Source organism: Homalodisca vitripennis, chromosome X (assembly GCF_021130785.1).
Source record: "Homalodisca vitripennis isolate AUS2020 chromosome X, UT_GWSS_2.1, whole genome shotgun sequence".
Lineage (NCBI taxonomy): Eukaryota > Metazoa > Arthropoda > Insecta > Hemiptera > Cicadellidae > Homalodisca > Homalodisca vitripennis.
The window spans coordinates 149,509,377-149,531,584 of NC_060215.1; the positions used below are offsets into that span (position 1 = coordinate 149,509,377).

At 34.9% G+C, this 22,208-nt stretch overlaps 1 protein-coding gene across 2 annotated transcripts in view; it reads left to right on the top strand.

Moving 5' to 3' along the window:
- LOC124370002 (solute carrier family 25 member 40-like) overlaps positions 1-20,673 on the top strand; it is a 32,733-nt gene extending 12,060 nt beyond the window's left edge. For both annotated transcript variants that reach the window (XM_046828267.1, XM_046828268.1), the window contains exons 5-8: positions 1,526-1,624; positions 7,295-7,395; positions 14,748-14,826; positions 17,509-20,673. In XM_046828267.1, coding sequence (XP_046684223.1) covers positions 1,526-1,624; positions 7,295-7,395; positions 14,748-14,826; positions 17,509-17,729 — 500 coding nt within the window. In that variant the 3' untranslated portion in view covers positions 17,730-20,673. The remainder of the gene's footprint in view (positions 1-1,525; positions 1,625-7,294; positions 7,396-14,747; positions 14,827-17,508) is intronic.
- The last annotated feature ends 1,535 nt before the right edge of the window (positions 20,674-22,208 follow it).

A 22,208-nucleotide genomic window follows, 5' to 3' on the forward strand; every position in this document is an offset into this window, starting at 1 on the left:
TTTCTTACAATAGTGAGCATTTTTTCAATAAACTACCCTCAGCGTTGACGGAAGATTCCTACATTAAAGGTTTTTCAAAAAACCATTAAATAATATATGCTTTCAAGTTGTATAAATAACAACTTGATTTATGATGTATGTTTTATGATTTTTGTCTAAATTCACTAGAATACCTATATAACCTAATTTTAGGTATATATTACTAATGTTTTAGTTAGTATTTTTTTATTCATATGTAGTGTTTTTCTATCTTGACGAGACTTATAACAATGTAATGTTCTATTGGGCTAATAAATCGTGTCACTTCATTTCAGAAATCATTTAATTTGAATCGGTCAGCTTTATTTACTTCCCTTTATCTATTCATTTTTTTTATATTTGTCGGGAATGGGAAGGAGGCTTTGAAGGTGGTCAAAAAACCTATTTGTGGACACAATTATGATCTTCCTTCATGTTCATGGATTACCTTGAAGAAGATTGTTGAAGAGTTAGGCAGAAGAATACCAGGGGTAGACAATCCAGACTGTCCAGCCTGAGATGCCTTGAGACTGATCCTTCACGTGATTAGGAAAAGTAATTGGCCTTCAACCTCAGAAGAAACCCAGTGAAACTGTTAAAACCAAGATTTGAATATCAGTGTATGACAGAAACTTTTAAAAACCGACAATGTTTGTGAAGTTAAATAATAAGCGAACATGACGATCATCTCAAGATCTGTCATGGATGATTTTACCTGAAAAGTGTAACTAAAAAGCCCCTACACCTCACCGATCCTTCAACCTAATCAATAGAACTCTAGGAAAATCAAATGTCCAAAAGAGCCTTGGAGCCTAAGCATGTAAAATTTGAGAAAATTATTCATTACTAAATCAACTGAGTGTGAGAATGTCACAGTTACATGTGTTATTTTCACAATCAGTGAGAAAAAAACCGCTTACTCGTGGTGATGAACTTGGCAAAGTCAAACTTGATAACAGAATAAATGTTAAAAATGAAACACATAATTGATGGACCAGCACCAATTACATAAATAGTATCACTACACACAATTTGCACTCACCACAGAAGTTTGACTTTGACAAGTTATCATCATAACTGTATTACAAGTTATCGTCTTAATGTATTGATAAATACACAATGGTGTTTGTGCATGCTTAAACTTATGTCTTAAGTTTCAACGCCTGAAGATGAGGAAAGATTCCAGTTCTCAATATGTAATGTTCTATTTTTGTAATATACAGTGATGGCAAACATTCATTCAAAGTTTTGTTATCCTTTCAAGGCTTCTACCGTTAATAATTAACTTAAAACGAAAATGGTGTAGTATCGTAAAGTATACTATGTTGAGGTGACCTCTTGAATTTGCTTAAGTTTACCATACTTTGTGGCTAGTATTATTGTGTTCTACTAGTTTCACTAATAGTAACGTACAAGTGTCGTTAAAATTTGAAGTTTAGTACATTGCATGGTTGTAATTCCCCACGCTTCCTTTTATCTCCTAGTTTGATAATAAATTATGTTCCAGATGTGCATTATGTGATCAAGGGCCTAGTGAAGCTACACGGGTACAAAGGGCTCTGGAAAGGGCTAACAGCTACTCTCTGCAGGGATGTGCCATTTTCCGGTGAGAATTTTATTGCTACTGTTAATTATTGAATTTTAAATCGTTAAATAATTTATTTCAAAAGTGATTTAGTAATTTTTAAAGTGCAAATTTATAGTTATGCCTACTATATAAAGTTATATTTTGTTACTTGTAGTATAGTTACATCAGAGATATGTACACTGTATTTTTAATTACAGAATTGTTTAGATAAAAAAATTCATAATTTTTTTAAGTTAGTAGATACATTTACAAATGGTTCTCATTTCACTAGTTAAAATGATGATAATCACTAGGAAACAAAACACTATAATAATATTCAGACACAATAGATAAGGCCAGAAAGTACAGCCGACAGCACTGTAATGTCTATTGATCACTTCGCAAGACGTTCCCTCTCTTCCATCAACAACGTTACCGGTAGCTATATATTTAATGCTTATTCCCTCATTGACAATAAATATAACAAGAAAGCTAGTTAAAAAAATGAGGAGGTCATTTTCAGACTTATTCAAAATGACTTGAACCATGTCTGGAGTTGGTGCAATAGCACGAGTTTCAGCATAAATTCAGGCAAAACTTTAGTCGTACCATTCACTTAGAGAGGATATCAAAGACTGCCTTGTTGGCAACAGTCATCTTCTATAGGCTTCTGGACAAAACTTAGGGTCTCAAACCAGAAACGTATGCATTGGTCTTCCAAGGGGAAGTCTATACAGAAATGTATCTCAATAATCCTTGAGTAGAAGTGAAGAGAGCCACAATCAATATAGTGTCAGACAGTCAAACATTTCTAAAAACTCTAAGTTATTATACCTGTGAGTTGAAGACTGTGCTGCAATACATTAACACATTGAAAACACTGGTAAGGGACAATCATGTAAACATTGCATGGGTCACAGGTTGATATAGAAGAGAACAATAAGACTGACAAGCTGGCTACACATTTCAATGGCATTTTCAGATCATGGGAGTTGAATTCTTTGTTTAAAGTTTGTTTTTGATGATGGAAGGATTGTGAAGGACACAGGATTTTTCAGGACATTTGATATTGTTCAGTGATACACAACATGGTAGTTGTGACTAACTGAATGATGGCATAAGTTCAGAAAAAGTAGTTTCCTTCAAGGAGTTGAAACTGTGAGGTAGCCTGTACATTGTTGCCAATTTTCAGACTCGCAGGAAATAGGTTGAACATCGGTGCCAACTATGTTTCTAACGCTAATAATTTAGTTAAATTGGCATACTTGACTGGGTTCCATTGAATACCTTCCAATAAAATATAGGATTTTTGAGATTATTGATTGAAGTCGAGACAATAATCTGATCCCTAATTTTATTTGTTAACTGGTTATATATATATGATAGCTGATTTAATTTTTTTGTGTATTACTTTGTTGTTTTTACTAACCCTGGAGCTGGCAGTAATTTTTCCTGAGATGGCAAGTAGATTTTTGTGAGTTTACTAGAATCAGAATAATAAATCACTGCTCATCTGTTTTTCAAGCTACAACATTTCTAACTCATTTCTTTTCGTAAAGAAATCCATTTTTACAAAAATGGTAATTGTTAAACAAGTTTAACACATCTCACGCTACTAATAAATCCAATCACTTTCCTATTACGCCAAGACAAGTAAAAAGATTTTTTTTTTTCTTTAAGTTCATAGCTAATTTTTATTATAACCAAATTATAAAAGGTAAAATAAAAAAAAGTATAAAATGGCATTTTATTAAAAACTACTGTATTTATTGATAAAAATAAAAAATGAACTATTTACTAAAATGTTAATTTAAATTAAATTAAATACACCTCGTCGCACTATAAAAGAAGATAAATATTGCAAACTAATCACAACACTACTACACGATGAAGAATAATAACGAGATACGTTGTAGACGTGCACTCGTGACAATCAAGAAAGCTGTAGTATACGCCACGGATATGTTTGGTTATGGCTCTGTAAGAGACGCAGAACTGGCGAGCAATTCGTCGGAGTTGGACAAAGGGCTCTCCCCTCCCCCTGCCGCAGAGTGAAGATTGTTAATAAATGCTTCCTTGGCAACCGTGGTAGACACGGAGCGTGCACCTGGCATTTCAAAGGCCTTTTGTGAACTAAAAAATTCCAAGAGACATTATCTATAATATCGGATATAACTGTATCTGGCGTTTTGTTCAAAGCCTACCATTTTAATACATCTGTCTACGGCAAGGGAAGGGTTGACCTTTTCCACTTGAATGTCCTGCCACTTCTGCGGCATTCATGCATTGTTGGGTATTCAATATCACCAGAGCTTTATTATAAAAGCTCAAAAAAAAAAAAAAAAATCTCAAAATTCTCAATCTAGTTATTTAGTTTTACCAAAGCCGTTTTAACCTTTGTATTAACCCTTGGGAAGTCGTGCCTTGGATCGCGACGCCAGTAGTCACGTGCACGGTCAAAAAGACCGCACATGTTACACACCTTACATTTAATGTTTTATGTTAAAATTTTTTGTTTGTTTTTGTTTTGTTCTGGTTTTTTTATTTATTATTTAAAACTTATTTTTACAAAGTACAAACAAATTTTATGAATAAGTAATATGCTATACTATAGAATAATAGTATAATATAGAATAATAGAGTACAGTTTAAGGTAAAGTAAATAAGCTAATCAATTAAGGTATATACGTAAGAATATAAATAGCTATAATAACTAAAGTACGTGTAAACTTGATGAGAACAGAGGAGTTAGAAAACTTGATGTTTGAAATGTATAAAACTGACATAGTATTTAGAGCTATATACCAAGGTCTTGCAGCACCTTCTTTGTATTATTGTTCTTCTTCATCGGTTATTACATCTTCTGGTCTTTGACAGCATTCCAGGCCTGAAAAAATGGTATGCTCTCTGCATATTGGAGCCGAACATGAAGCACACGACGTTTTTGTCTTTCTGTTCTTCTTTCTATCACAGTAGTAACATCTCCCTGTGTTTGGATCTTTTAACTTCCTTTCCTCTCTCTTTGTCCCAAGGAGCTCGTCAAGTCTTAATTTGATGCTTTGATGGATGGTTTCTATACTATGTCGATATCGCAGATGATCTTGGCACAGGTCTCGAGACAGCGTTTTCAAAAATGACCGACGATTGATATCAACTTTGTTTTGAAGTATTACGAAGCTGTTGATACCTCCAATGTTTAGCATACTGTAAAACAAAGTCAGAGTCCACCTGCGGGAAATCCGAGACACAGAGTAGGACCCCTTCAACTTGTCTACGACGTCCACACCACCCTTTGTTAGGTTGTAAAACGTCAACATTTCGGGTTTGTTAGCTCTCCACTAGTTTCATCAATGGCATCGTCATTTGCATACTGGAAAGGAGTAAAACTACTTTGTTTTTCTTCTGCACATAAGAAAGAAGAGTGGAGACATTTCTAAAGCCAAACATACTGGAATTTACTGGCCTTTCTTTAGTTTGTACGAAGATTGGAGGAATTTCCCGCTTGTTTTTCCTTACTGTCCCGACCATTGTAAGGTTATGATTGGCTAAAAGACTATTTGCTAAAGGTATGGAAGTATACCAATTATCCATGGTGACATTTCTTCCTGAGATGGGTTGTACTAGTTTTTCGACTACATCTTGACCCTTGTTGCTAACTTTGAATAGGCCTTTGGGCTGTTTTGCTACGTAAACTTCCAAATTTGCAGTATAATAAGTTCTTGCATCACATAGAGTATGGATCTTCAAGCCGTATTTAGCAGGCTTACTTGCAATGTATTGACGAAACGAGCACTTTCCACGAAATGCGTCCAGCATTTTGCATTTCGTCAACTGTCACGTACTCGCTCAGAGAGTAGTATTTTTTGCACTTCTCAACGAACTCTTCAAATACCTCTCTGAATCCAGCGAAATTGTCATCTTTTCGTGTCCTGTAGTCATCAAAACGCAACGCTGTCAACAAAAATCTAAACTTCCGCTCAGACATGGTTGTGCGAATAATGTCAATACCAGTTCCGTCATTGGTGTAAAGATCCTTTAGGTTTGTGTGAGATGCTTTTAATACTCCGGCCAAGTACAAAACGCCTATAACTGCTTTTTTACTTCTGCTCTATTGGTATCAGCTGCATCACGAGGTCTTGTGAAGTTTTTTCTCCTATTAATTATCCACAAATTTGTGAATTCAACTATTTTGTCCAACGTACTATCTGGAAAATAAAGCTGCCATGCTTCCAAAGGATTCGAAACCTGCTTTGCGTCATTTAATGGTCCCGGCAAATGAATAACAATGTCATGGCTTTGGGTTCGTTTACGATAATAAGTCTTATGCATGTTCCATTTTGTTTCGTTAATCTTTTCCGGTAAACTGTGGCATTGGAACTTCATTGGGCACAGGATGGTCAGTTCCAAGAGCTTGTTCGTCCAAATCACTAGCAGACTCCTCACTTCCACTTTCATGTTCACTCGCTTCGACAGCTACTTTCTCATCATCATCTTCAGAAAAATAATCCACACGTTCATCAATTTGGTCATTGTCGATCTCGTCAAATAATCTTTTCCTCACTCGTTCTTGCCCTCTTTCAAGCTGAGCGTTCCTTCCTTCTTCTTTTTCAACACTTTCAAGCATTTTAGCTAGCCTATCTACATCTCTTTGGTTCATTATTTACAAAATTCAACTTAACTGAAATTGTAAAAATCATATACGCCAGTGGTCGCGCACAGAAAGGCACCGCGATAAAGTTACACAGTTCGTCGCACCATGGTCAAAAGCACCGCGAGGTCACTGAAGCAGCTCTCACCACGGATCAGGGGCAACTAACATAAAGGCTGGTGGCGAGGGATGAGGGCAAGGTAGTGGGGGTAGAGTAGCAGGAGCGCCAAGCCAATCTGACAGCCAGGCTAGCCACACTCAAAAAAATAATTCCCCCACGATGCTTTCGACCACGCGCACGACTTCCCGAGGGTTAAAAAAAATAAAATATATCATTTTCCTGCTATTAAGCTGCGTTTTTGTACAACATTTTAGTTGCAACACCGTAGCATCTAAACACACTGACATAGTTTGTTTTTATGAATTGTAGATATCTAGTCGTGTTTTCTGTTGGTGATTGATGGGAGTGCTTTATTTTTGTTGCCCTAAAATTTGCTTTTCATGATCTTTTGTAAAATTTTTACTAACCTGAATAAGTTTATGAACTTTGAAAAACTTGTTTAATAAATTAAGTCCAACAAATCAGTATAAAAATTACAAATTTCTTATAAATAAAAGTTTAAGTTGAGTTTTGGTAAAAAAAGGTTTTTTTAACAAGTATTAAAACAAATACAAAGAATAACATTACAAAATGAACACCAACATTTCTGATTACCAAGAATACATATAGCAGTTTACAGAAATGTACTATTATGTATGTTTATCGAGGTTATTTTTAAGTAAAATATAAAAACATGCTACTAACACAAAATTAAACCCAAACGGTGATTATAAATTTCAAAATCTAAAGTAATAATTTCCTGATAAAACTATTACATAAGATTGGATGATATACTCTTCTTCAGGTGAGAAAAATCCTGAGTTAAGCATACATAAAAAATTTGAAAAATAATCTTTTAAGTTGTGATGAAATGATCCCTCAAAACATTTAACATCAAAACAAGTTGTGTGTCAGAAACATGTTTCGATTTACTGTACAAAATGTTACTTGCTATTTTCAGGTATTTACTGGGTTTGCTATGAGTACCTGAAATCGTACTTCTACCCTGAGGAAAACGTCACATTCTGGTTCAGCTTCCTGGCCGGAAGCGCATCTGGCACTGTAAGTATATTTGTATAAGAGAATATTTCTCTCCACGTAGCCATTATTATCATTATCAAACATTTTCCTTAAAATATTAGTAAACAAACATACAGACACATAGTTTACCATGCTACATTTAAACCTGAATCAACTGTATGTTTTAAATTATATGCTGTTTTTAGCATACTGTACTTGTATGAAGTTATATTCCAGTTGTATTTAATGGAAATGTACCTTGTTTACAATTTAAACACCATTTTCTTCCCGACAGGCTCGGGAACTTATTGATAATCTTTCCTCTGTGATGAAATATACTGGCATCTATTTCGTTCGGAACTTAACACATTTCGGTGCTGCAAGCCTTACTGTTGTGTTTTTATATTTATCTTGCATATTGTTGCGATCTACATATTTTTTGTTGTGAGCTTCACTGCCATCCCTCAGCGAGTGTTACAAGCAAATTGTTATTAGTTCTAATCCGCTAGGTGTCAGGAACACGTGTGAATGTGTAGCGCTACTGGGCGAAGTCAGGTAGCTCCTACCAAACTCTAGAATGTGTCTCATCTTCAACTCAACCGCGGTTGTTTCAGTAGTTTTACAACTACATCTTTTTTACAACATAACGTTGATACGGTGGAAAGGGTTGATTCAATGTGAATGTTGGGTTTAGCTCCAGTTCACCTCCCTCTTAGTGCAGCGTCTGGAATCTGTCACAGACTTGACTCCTGGGATCTCATGAGAGAGTCATGTTTGTCTGAAGAGATCTAAAATTGAGATATGTGTAGAAAACTTGGTTGCTTCACTGTGCTTAAGAGATTGTGTCAGAAACCAGTGAAAATACCTCTTCCCCCGGCCCATACTATATTTTTATATTCTGTAGCCTAGGTGTCTCTGATATTGAAACAATGTACAGAGTTCGTTTTGAACTATTTTGTGACCAATTCTTCAGATGAACATGAATAAAATTATATTTCAAGAATAAAATTAAGGTTTACTACATTAAATATCCTCTTTTTTGTTCTTATAAAATATAGAATATTTAAATGTACATAATATTATCCGCTCTATTCCTTTAAAGAATAATGTTTTTCTGTAGAAAGTTGACTTTTTTGGTTAAATCAATAAAATAAAATTTTATTTAACTTTCTGTCAATTAATTTCGTTAATTTGTTTTTCTACACAATGAGTGTTAGTAGTAAAATTTGATTTTAGAAACAATGATATCATTATAATTGCCTTATTGTACATAATTTTCTACAAGTTTCTCTGTAAAAATTTGTGTTTTTATTACCTATTTAACAAATTATTTGTATGTTAAACATAAAAAAATCATTTTTGAATGTTCTTTTTTGTGTTTTACATAGTAAATCTTAAACAATAAGAGATACAGTTATGGAACAAACTTTATTTTATTTATCATGTCAAAAAGCATTATAAAAAACTACATTCGTCTCTAAATCCTTCTTCCCAAACTCCCAGCAAATGTTCATTTAACCTCGGGTACTAAATTGTGGGTGAAATCTTTTGTTGACCGTTACTCAGTAACAAAGCATTTCTGAACCTATGTTTATATGAACTTTTTTCTTCATTTTTTATATTACATTAAGCTCAGAAAGTGCCGGTAACACTACCCGAATCACCCTGTATGTGGTGCGTTAGTCAACACGTTTTACATATCTTGTTAGTTATAAAAAAATGCTCAGTAAGTACTAGAGCCTACTACATCGATTTAACATCTGATGACCATAATCGTCTGTCATTTAATAATTTTACAAGCACAATCGAGTAGTGGACACTGTGCTAGAGGATCTCAACAAGAGATGACATAAGTCTCCAATATTCTTTCTGAACTTAAAAAGTAGCACATTTTAGGTTCAAGTGTAATGGGTACTCTCAGGGCCATCCGAAGGGGGGGGCGAACAGGGCGGTCGCCCCGGGCGCCGCGCCACGGCTAGGAGGTGCCTTACTCATAGTCAATATTAAATTTGTAAAACAAAATTTCAACGATATTCTACTATATACATACAAACCCCCAATCCGGTGCCTTAATATTTGTTAAAAAGAACTTGGTTTGAACTATATACTTAAAAATACTGTTTATTTTTAGTAAGTTAAGTTTGGCAACACCACGCGGCAAAAACAACTTAGACCATTTGGCAACACCGCACTCGCAACTCCAACTGTCACTGTCATTGCGTCTACACCGTATAGGTTAGGTTGCTAACTACTCTCGTGTGTTTAGTGTTTGTAGAGACTTAGAGCTGTGAAATTAAGCGAATGTGTACGTGAGAGGTGAGCTTCGTATTGTATTAGTACCTACATATACAAAAGCTACAGACATGTGGTAGTTAAATATGTGTTGGTTGTCATATGTATTGGTAATAATTATGTAAATGTTGTTTCGACCAAGGTACTATGTGCACTCTAGCTTGCATGTCGTAGCGTAGGCATAAAAACTACGCAACATGTAGACCAACAGATTTAAACATTATTTTTTAATTTCATTTTAAGTAAACAAGCATAATTTTTTTAAGAAGTTTCATTTTATTTCAGATTATTTTATTAAAATGTCTAAAAAACTATCAGGTGCTCGGAGACGAAAATTAACAAAAGACAGTGAATTAGCTCACAGTGCTCTTTTAAGTAAAGTACCCAACTTGACAAAATTCTTCACAATAGCTGAGGGCACTACCCAACAACCTACTTCATCTTTACTCGCTACTTCAAATACCCAGGACTTCGACCATGAATGTGAACAAGACCTAATTTTAACTGAGGTAGAGGAGACTGCTGAAATACTGAAGGAGGAAACCAGTGACAAGCTTAAGAAGGGAACTGTTGAAATGTTAAACTACCAAAATAAAAATGTTTCAAATGACCCGTCAACTTGGCCTGAAAATTTAACTGTCAGAGACAGAGATGAAATCATACCAAGCAGTGCTCCGTCATTTAAAAAAAATAATGATGACTATCCACTAAACAGTGAAAAGCGTCATTTTTCAAATGATTTTCAATATCGCCACGCAGAAAATAGCGAGAAAGTGAAAAGGCGGTGGTTAGTTTATTCTTGCTCTTCTGTTGCAGTGTTCTGCTTTCCATGTCGTTTATTTGACAATAATCCACACTCAAGTTTTGGCAAAAAGCAAGGATTCAATAATTGGAAAAAATTTCATGAGCGAGCTTCATCTCACGAAACGTCATCTGAGCATTTTAAGTTTACCCAGCAGTGGATTGAAGCTGAACGTAGAATCAACCAAAATGCAGCAATTGATACTGAGCTCATGGGCCAAATACAAAAAGAAGCCGAGAGATGGCAAAACATACTAAGAAGAATTATTGCTATTATTATTTACTTAGCAGAACACAACTTGGCTTTTCGTGGAAACTCAACAAAACTTTTTACAAAAAATAACGGAAACTTCCTTGGCCTTATCCAGTTACTAGGAGAGTTTGATCCGGTTATGATGGAACATTTAAGATGCATTGAAGAGAGTGAATATCGAGTTCAAATGTTAAGTGTCGATATTCAAAATGAGTTGATAAACTGTCTGGCAAAGGAGGTGAAAAACAATATAATCGAGAAAATAAAGCTGTCACGGGACTTCTCAGTTATGTTGGATTGTACGCCAGACGTAAGTCATAAGGAACAAACATCTCTCACCATTCGCTATGTTCACGAAGAAGAGGAGATCGATGGTGAAATTGTTATTGAAGAAAGTTTTATAGGCTACACGATTACTGAGGAGTCAACAGGGGAAGCATTGACTCAATTGTTAACAGAAGAGGTAGAGTTATGTGGTTTGGACATGAGTAACTGCCGCGGGCAAGGGTACGACAATGGCGCAAACGTGGCAGGAGCTAAAAAAGGGGTCCAATCACGAATATCCTCAGAATATCCTTTAGCTGTATTTACACCCTGCGGATGCCACAGCCTCAACTTGGTTGTTGCAGATGGAGCCAGATCATCCGTCAAGTCTACTCTACTTTTTGGAATCCTTCAAAGGATTTACACTATTTTCGCATCATCTCCAAAACGTTGGTGCGTTGTCAGTGACCATGTTAAAGGTTTAACTTTGAAAAAGGTTTGTGAAACAAGATGGGAGGCTCGAATAAGTTCTGTATCTGCCGTTCGATACCAGTACAAAGACGTCCTTGACGCTCTTGTAGAACTGAGTGAAACTGTCAATGACCCTACAATCTCATCTGAAGCTAAGTCCCTCCAAATTCACATGGAAGACTTTTCATTTCTGGTTTGCCTTATTGTTTGGCACAATGTTTTGTTTGAGGTAAACTTGATAAGTAAAACCTTACAAGGTAAAAGCACTGATATTACTTTAACATCAAATCTGCTGCAAAAAACTTTACAGTTCATAGATGATTTTCGTAAAGACGGTTTAAATGACTCAGTTTCAAAAGCCAAAGAGATTTGTAGTGAAATTGACGTGGAACCATTGTTTAAAGAAAAACGCCAAAGAATAAAAAATAAGCTTTTTGATTATGAAAGTAAAAGTGACTACAAAGCAACCCCAGAAGAAGAATTTAAAAGAAACGTTTTCTAACCACTATTGGACATTATGCAGGCTTCCCTAAAAGAAAGGTTGATTCAGTTTTCAAACCACAACTTGAAATGGGGGTTCTTATACGACCTTAAACAACTCCCTCACGCAGAAGATTTGAAGGAATGTTGTGGAAATTTACAGAAACACCTATCGTTTGGGCAAACCTCTGACATAAGCGGAAAAGAACTTTATCAGGAACTCCTTCATGTTAAAACTATTGTGAATGAAGTAAGCCTAGCTTAGGCAACCCCATTACAAGTTTTAAAAGTGATTAAGAAGACAGACAGAAAGGACCTATACACAAACTTATGGATTGCACTTCGAATCCTTCTAACTATTCCCATATCTGTTGCTAGTTGTGAAAGGAGCTTTAGTAAACTTAAATTAATAAAAACCTACTTGCGTTCTTCAATGTCTCAGGAGAGACTGTCATCCCTTGCCATGCTGTCTATTGAAAATGAAGAATGTAAAAGGCTGAAGTTAGAAGACGTTACCAAGAAGTTTGCTAGTGCAAAGGCCAGGAAGATTTCTTTTTAAAAATAAAGCTATCTCTGTCAAAGGTAAATAATAGTTATGACATTAAGATTGAAATAGTTATGCATTGCGTTTATATCTGTTACTACTATTAATAGCCCTAAAGTATTGTATGCCAAAGAGCCAAAGTAATAATGTCTTTATCTAATATATATACAACCGCATGTGTAACTGACTGACTGACTGACTCACGTATACTAATTCTAACCTACTTCCAGATGAGTTAGAGACTTGAAATTTGGTACACAGATAGCTTTCCACGTGTAACCACCAGGAAAATCCCGAAAAGTGAGAATTTTTCATTTTCAACCCCTCAAAAAAATTCCCAAAAAATCGCGCATTCTTCACCCCTGCAGGCATTTTTTGTAAGCCCGATAGCGGGCGAACCGTTGGAGCTAGCTCGGATCTGACGGAAAATTCATGGTCAGGAATGAAGTGAACTACAAAAAAGGTCTCATGACTTTTTGCTCTATCTTCCATGGTTAAGCGACAAAACGCTCGAACATTTGAAATTCCAGAGATTTTTTCGATAAAAATAATGTTTCAAGCCCGATAGCGGCCGAACCGTTGGTCGTAGCTCAAATCTGATTGACCCATCAAATTAGCAAATTGCGCGATCTACAGAAAAGGTCCAGTAATCTTTTGCCCTATCTCGATTGGTTTGGCCGAAAAAAACGTGATTATGTACAATTTTGTTGTAACTTTTACGCGAAACTTTTGTTTTTGGGGTCGATAGCGGCGAAACCATTGGTCGGAGGTCAAAATAAGACTAACGTTTTATTTAGGAAATAAGATGACCTACAAAAAAGGTCCAGTGACTTTTTACTATATTTCCCTTAGTTTGACCGCAAAACGCGATTAAGTGAAAATATTGGACATTTTCGCCTAAAAAATTTACATTCCGGGCTTGATAGCGGCTAAACGGTTGGTCGTAACTCAAAACAAATTTTAAACGGGATTTAGGAAATCACGTGATCTACAGAAAAGGTTCAGTGACTTCGGGAGTTGGCTGAGCGTTAGCTAAGCGTCAATAGTAGATAGGGACAGAGGAATATTTATTATGTTCACAGACACAATACCCTCTAAAAAAGGCCCAAGTGTGTCATTAACCCCCGGTAATATTAACCCCCCCCCCCCGGGGATTTCCTGGTATGACCTGATAACCTCCTGTACATTCAACCCCCTGATGTGTTAACCCCCCTGGTAACATTAAACCCCCCCAGGGAATTTCCTGCCATGACCTCATGTCCGAATTTTACCAGTCGCCAAATCTCTTAACCCCCCCCCCTGGGAAGATCCTGGTATGACCAGATAACCCCCTGGAGACTTATCCCCCGGTAACGTTAACCCCCCCTGGGAATTTGTTCATATGACCAGACAATATCCTGACGAAATTAAACCCCCTCTATTTCTCGCCTTGACTAGATAGTCTCCTGGTGATATTAAACCCCCTGTTCGACTTAAAATACTGCCTTGAGGTCGGTTTTTATTATGTTTATACTAAACAATTCAAGATAGCTGACCGTGCAGACTTTTCTCCCGAGCTCATTTCTGGCTAAACCATAGGTCGTAGATCAGATCTGAGGGCACAATCGAAAGACAAAATTAAATTTCCAACAAGAAAGGTCCAGTCACTTTTTGTCGTATCTCTAACGGTTTAACCGCAAAATGCCCTCAAAGTCAAAAGTTTTTACGAATCCGGAAAAAAATCTATGAAAAAGGTCAATTTTTAAATCCCTTGTCATTTACTTAATGTCCGGACTTAACCAGTCACCGAATTCCGCTTATCCCCGAATTTGCAAGCGTTTACTTTGGGGGCCTGGGGGCGTAGCCCCCAGCGAGCCGAAGGCGAGTATCTATGTATATAGGTCTATTCAGTATTCTATTATCTATTCTAAAACATGTTTAAATGTACATATATAATATATTTGGTATTTTGTTACACACAGAAAACTGGAGTATTTATTTACATATAACAATTTCCAAAAATTCCTTATCACTTGGTATGGCTGTACTGACGAAATGTAATTTTTATGTGGGGGCCTCCAAGGCATGATTTGCCCCGGGCGCATTAAATACTGGGGACGGCTCTGGGTACTCTCTCATGTTTTTTTCCTTACAGAATAAAACAACAAAATTGTTTATTTAGTTTCATTTTTCTAAAGTAGTCTAAATCTGAACCTTTTAGTTTCAGTGTTGATAGAATGAGCTGTTAGGCTCTTAGCTTTGTCCTACCAAACAAATTTCTTTATATTAATTTATATTTTATTTCCGCAGATCGCTGCATTTATAACCACACCCTTTGATGTCGTGAAAACCCACCAACAGATCGACATCGCAGCTCAAATATATAAAGGTAAGTTTTACTTATAAAATACAAATAAAATTTGTTTTGAATAATGTTTCCAGAGTTTGAATATTCAATACAAATTCCATGAATGGCTTCAAGCACATTGGCCTACTAGCTTTCACCAATCAAGTATGTACATTTAGTGTGGAAGTACGATATGCAATAGAGATTTTTCAATATTAGCCACAAGTAAGCCTAATATTTTTAGTTCCAGCTGATCTGAACGTTTTTGAAGAATTCTTGAACTTGGTAATTTTTACTGCAATCTCATTTAATCAACATTTAAGGCAGTTCACATTTTTTAAATTTTACCTGCCAATATTGTCTTGAGTTTTTACAAGTATTAAAATTGTCTGGAACTTTCTGGGGTTGGTTTGTAAATTCCAAACATCCCAATATACACACATATGGTGTATAATTATTTTAACTTTGAATGATCTGCTTGTAACTTTTTCCAAGTAAACATTAGCTTTTTACTAACTTGTAACGTACTGTTGTATTTTGATCAGTATCTTTGACCATATTTTGTCACTCATATTATTTATAAATAAAACACTAAGTTTAAAAAACTGTTGATTTTATCGGTAGTAAGATATGGAAAATTATTTTTTTTTTATAGATAATGAAATATTAAAAATAGAATATTAATAAGTCATATAACTTAATTATGTCTATCCAGAAACACAATTAATAAAAATGGTATTATTCTTGCTATTTCAGGTATATTATTATGGTGATTAGTGATTCAGGGTTATATCAAAATGTTTGTGTATATGCCACAAACTTTTGCTTTTAAAATCAAGTATTAAACATTAATGGTAAAATAACTTGACTACTGTTTGCCGCTAATTGAAGTCTTCTAAAACAGTAGTTTTAATCCCAACTTTTAGAAATTCCCAGAACGGAAATTCCATTAACCACTGTTCAGTTTTTGTGTTGTTCCACACTGGATTTAGAACAAATCATTTATCGGACTCTTCAGACAAACTGTAAAAGTATAGTCATCTTGGTCATCAATAGTCATTTCAAATTGGATACAATGCATTTTTCGTATGTTAAATCTTTTAATACAACAAAATATAATCAGGTAATCTCACTTAAGTGATGAATATTCATCTCACGGAAGGCTACAGGCAGACTGAGCGTGCGTCAGTAGACGTCGTTGGCTCTGCGGGAGACGATGAACATCCGGCAGCCCGCTATTTTGTCGCTCGAACAAATTCCGTGACCTTCAAAATAGACACGAACGGTTGTTCCTTGTTTAACAGTTTTTGCTAAGTTTGTTACTCAGAAATGCTTTTAAATAATTTTAAAAAAAATTGATTTTGCATCAGTGGATGTTGTTGGATTTTAGCGCTAGTTTAGGCATGACGTCTAGTAACGTCATTGGCTCGGAAAGGGTTAATTAATTGTAGTATCCCAAGACTTAAAAACTACTCATTTTAATATCGTCCATAATAGGATTGGCTATACATAACATCCTCACTGAGTAGGATGGGAAGTATACACGTCTCTGAGTGGCTAAATTGTGGTTTTAAGGATCAAGCTTTGGTTTTAAGATTTAGGAAAAATTAAGGCAAGGTATAAGCATAATTATTAACCCTTTCTGTGTGGATAGTGTCTACAAAGACATAACTGATGATAATTTAAACGTGTATAGCTGGCTGACTTATGATGACTGGGAATTGAAGGGTCCTCAAAAAGTCCTGCATTGAAGGGTAGATTTTATGATTAAAACTCATACTATCTCTTTGATGTTAAAGACCACAGAGAGCCGAGCTAGGTCACATTGCTCAAATTAATTAGATAAAATCAGAAGTTTTATTGGCCATTAAGTAATCCAAAGATTACAATAAGCTTCGTCAAAATAAAACATATTTCAGCTAGATTCAAGTGATATCGTATAAAGATATACTAGTTTCCAGTCATGGAATTAAAATCTAAAAATTAAAAATAATAAATTATGAAGTATCCTTATTTCTTTTTATTTACAGCATATCACATTTCATATACTCCTCAACACTGTAACATCCTTAAGCTTAAGCCACTGTGACATATTTGATTTAAATTGTTTTAAAGGTACAGTTCTAACAAAAAGAGGAAGCTGATTAAATAGTTTTAATTGATGGTATTTATGGCTTTTATAATATTTATCTAGCCTTATATTAGGAGTTCTTAGATTATCTTTTGATTTGGTACTCATGGAGTGTACATTGTGTTTCAAATCTATCTTCATTTTCTTTTACATATATTAGGTTATAGAAAATATAAGTACATGCCAAGGTCATAATCTTAAGCTTTGAAAAATGTTGTCTGCAAGACTCTTGGTATGATAATCCAGCTAATATTCTAATTAATTGCTTTTTTCTGCCAGACAACATTTTTGCTGGACATGCTGTACAGACAACCCCGCAGTCAAATGCCATAACACAAGTGGCTATGAAATAAGTCGTTGTACATCATCTGTATAGAAGCCAAGTAGTTTTATAGGTTTGAATAAACTATCATTAATCCAATGATTGTTAAGTGTGAATATTATATTTTCGTAGTAAAATCTCACTATCTTGTTTTTCTATCTTTCCGATGGTAGAAGCAAACTAGGCCTCACTGACACACATTTCACAGATTGTAAGTAATATTTAGGTTTCAACTGCATACGAATATATAACTGTTGTAAATTGCTTTCAGATGAAGAGATGCAGAAGAAGCCAAAGAAATCGATGTTCTACTGGTTTCGCAGAATGTACGCAGAAAATGGTGTGCGAGGTCTATACACCGGACTTACCCCTCGGGTGGCCAAGATCGCTCCTGCTTGTGCCATCATGGTTTCGACATTTGAGTATGGCAAAAACTTTTTCGAAGTGTATAACATGAATAGGTACAAGCGCCAACACGAGGCCGAGTTTTAAATTGTCAAAGCTAAGCCTTTAGCTCACTTCCCGAACATTACATTAGAATTTTTTGTTTGATTTTTGTGTGTTTTAAGTTTGTTTTTGTTCAGTTCTTGATATACTTCATTAATTTGAAATACTCTTGTATATATTCAGTTTTTATTGTTAAGAACACCCCATTTAAGACATTTACTGCTGAAAAAATTACAGTTGACATTACAAATGGATAGTAATGGAAATGAGCCATAACTTAGCCAAACGACTCCTCTAGATAATAAATGGTTTTCATGATGACGTCACCGTTGATAGCACGGTTCCGTGCCACGCGCCCACAGCACAGCCCTCTCAACATGCAACATTGTCACAGCGCTTACTCCCCGACTCATTCCACTCTTAGGTTTACAGTTTATAACCTCTAAATATTGTTAGCTGCAATATCATAACAGATAAGAGATCATTATTTATTTACAGCTCTTCGACCTCCCAAAAATATTTGTTTTTGTTTTGGTGGAGTTTGTCAAAATAACAAATTGGACAAAATGCAGTTTTTTCTGGTACAGATAGGGTAAGTGCTTGTTCAATACATTTTTTGCACAAACTCTGCATATTTTTCTTTTCTGGTATCGTTTTTCATTTTGGACTAGGCCGTGAAGAGGATTTCTCCAAAGAATTCGAGCCGGCACTTTTGGCTTTGGGAGTAAAATTGCGTCTACGAATTTGTCTATAAAATCTTAAAAACTTATTTTTTTTCTTATATGTATTCATATTCAGGAATAACAAACAATTCACCATAGAAATTTGAATAATATGTACAAATATTCTTTTGTACTACCTGATGGTTTTTCTTTCTATAAGGTAGTAAGACATCAGTTGGTCTGCTTTGTCTATTCCTCTCATTTGGGCATTATAATGTACTACAGGTTTAGGTTTTCTTTTTGTTTTCCATGGTAATCATGGTATTTTCAAACTGAGTTTTGATGTATAGAACATTCCGCTCATCCCTCTATTTTTCCTCTAAAACCCTCTTTCAATGTGGCTGTAACAACGGGTTGTGGGTTGAACTTACTCGTAAGATGTCTGTAGAATTCGTTTTGTTGGTAAGCAGTTTACTTGCAAGTCTCACGCTGTTGTCAAAATTGTCCATGTAGGGAGCATGGCCTTTGTTCAAAAAGTCTCGCATGAGGTGCAAAACAACATTTCTTTAGTGTCCTCCTCCCCCCCCCCCCAAATCGTCCAGTCTTCTAGAGTAAACTATAAACCTCACAATTAAACCCTCAGGTTCACAGAGAGTGTACAATTTTATCCCATATTTATGGTGCTTTCCTGTCACTTACTGCCTAAACTGCGGTTGCCCTCTTCACAAAATCATCACTTTGTAGCAACAAAGAAGCAATAAACACCATACCGAAACTGTGCAGCGTGCTAGGAAGAAACCAACACAGTTGGGAGGTTATGTTCAATACTAGAACAGAGCACACACACATTCAACCTTCTGCGATGCATGCTAAGCTCACACTGAAGTCATTTGTGTCGAGTGACATTGCGGCATGGTTTCCGTGCAAGACACTCCTAGCGGGAAAGGGTACGGCATGGATCCGTGCCCCTTGCACCGGACAATTTAAAATGTTTTATGCAGTGGAATAAATTCTGGGTACATATCACTGCCTCATAATCTTTTTGTTTATTTTGTAACAAAACCAATTTATTATGTTTTATTTTATTAATTAATAGGTAATATAAAATTCTCATTAAGATGTAAGATGTACTGTTCCTTATGTCTCGTACATAGTACAAATTGAAGAATTTAATAAAGAGTTTTATATGATTAAGAAAAACAATCTTGTTTGAAGGCTGAGATCTTGTTTAGGCGGTTATTACATTACAAAATATATACATAGAAAGACATTCAATAGTGTAATACCTACCTAATCATGACAAAACTATTTTTGTAAATGGTGCACTTTTTATAATAATAGCACCTTTTTGTAATATAGTATTGTTTTATCTTAGACTTATGTTAGGCCTTACTTGTTATTATTAAGATATGTATGTATATATTTTATTAAGATCTAAGAATATGTGATATTTAGTACTAAGGCATTACTTAATTCTAATTAGTTATATCTTATTTTTAGCAAAAAGCTTGTGGCTGTCCTTGGTTAAGTTTTACACAAAGATTGATGTAATAATTTTTGCAATAAGTAAGCAGTACAAATAAGTAAACTTTTGTGTAAAACCACTGTAGATATCAGTATGAGTTTCATAGGTACAGTATGAGAATGTTTTCTGTTTTACTGTAGAAATAGAAATCTTAAAAAATGAAAAAATTTTTATCAAATGTTTTTTATAAGTCAAGAGTTTGACAACAAGAAGTGCTGGACATTGTTTAATCGTTTATCTTTTATGTAACAAGTTGTTCACTGCATTTATAACTATTTAATTATTAACCCTTTTAGTGCCAACACCCGTATATACAAATGTTTCAGAAATAAAATTCTATGACACGCTCATTTTTTAACGTAATATAAATTTGTTGATTGTGGTCACAATCAGAATGACCCAGATTTGAAGAAAAAAATATTTACAAAATTAATTAACTGTTTGGTTTTTAATTTCTTTTCTTTTCTTTTCAAGTGATATGGTGTTTTTGTGAAATATTTTTTCACAAGTGCTATTTCTCATGAGAAAGTGAGAAAAAATTACTGGTTGAAAATCCCAGAATTCTTGGAAATTACTTCATTTTTGGTCTGGCACTAGAAGGGTTAAAGCACAACTATTTAATTGTTGTAGACAAAACGTGTTACTTGAATACGTTTAATGAGTATAATTAAAGTCCGAATCTGTTTGTTAAATCATGTTTATCATGTAAAAGTTATAAAATAAATTAGTTGTCTTCACTGTCCTTAGTTTTTCATATGTTTACGTTGTTATTTTATAGTTAAAATTGCATTCACAAAACTTTTATGCTGTTATTTTATTTATTCCTAAGTCAACCCTGTCAAAATATTGTTTCTAGAAATCAAGAATCCTATCCATTGTGATCTTGGAATTACGATCTCCTACCAAGCGTCAGGGCTCTTCCTAAGTTCCGTATATTACATTTTACACCCCTCTGTGACTTGAGTAACCCAAACTACAACAAGAACAATAAAAAAGTTGGAAGACAACTTTAAATTCATTTTACAATACACACGTCCCTTTTCAGATTTAATTATTTTGATACATTTATAGGAAATTGTCAATTGAATAACGCTTTATGTGGCAGTTACATCATACTGAAGAGATCTGATTGGTTGATGTACAACATCTGTTAATCAGCTCATTGTCATAAATAAAGAATTTCTGGCAAGTCCAGTTTTGTCTCTCATAGTGGGGTTAAATCTGGACTTCTCGGAGGTCAGAGGATACCTACCTACTTACAACTTACCTACCAATCCATAGGTAAGAAATCCTATCATTATTACCACAGGTTATACCAAGACGAATGAATAGCGTATCATATGGTTAAAAAGTTACAAGACTATCATTTCCTAGTTCGATTTGTGGAAAAGCATATTTATCTAACATGTCAAAATAAAGAAACAATATATGTTATTGTTCACGGAAGATGGACACTTGTGTCTAATCGAATGTTCTAAAGTTTATTAAAATTGGAATCGTTGTATTTGTTTTACTATTTGGGTATTGAACTGAAGAAAATGTATATATATATATATATATATATATATATATATATATATATATATCTGACAAGATATGATGGTAGTACTTCTGCCTTACCACCAGATCCTCTATCCTGTGGTAATGCTTGACAATATACCAGAAGACCATGATTTGTACACAAACACACATAAAATGCAATGACTGGTGTGCCATTTTGGCTGTCTTCATTATGATTACTTGTATCTAAAAATAACAGAAATGAAGAAACTTTTAAAAAAATAGCGAAAACTTCAGGAGATCATAGCGCAGGTATTTAACCCTTTTAGTATCCTTCCCTCTTCCAGTGCCGGTTGTGTCTCCTAACTGCGGTCACTCAGCTGTAGCAATAAACTCGTCAGCATTATAGCCAATTATTGCCATTATGGTCAAACTGGACTCTACAGAAGAGCTCTGTAGGGATCTAAAAATTGAAAATGAAGGTCTTTGTTATCAATTACAAACTGTAGAGACTAAGTTTACAGATCTTAACTCTAGTTATAGGAACAAATGTAACGAGTGTGATGCTATAGAAGATGACTATGATCTTGAAATAAAAAGTCTCCAAAAAAAAAAACTCAGTCTTTGTAAGCAAGAAAATGTTATTTTACGGGACCAAGTGAGTAGTGTAGAAACCGGCTGTATTTGTGGTACTAAGTCAAAGGAGTGTTCTGGGTCTGATGTCATTCACAACACAAACACTAATTTTGGAACTGGAGGTCAAGATTTCTGACATGGAGACAGAACGTGGCAGATTTCTGACCACCGTACAGGTGTTGGAAGCTAACATTAAATATT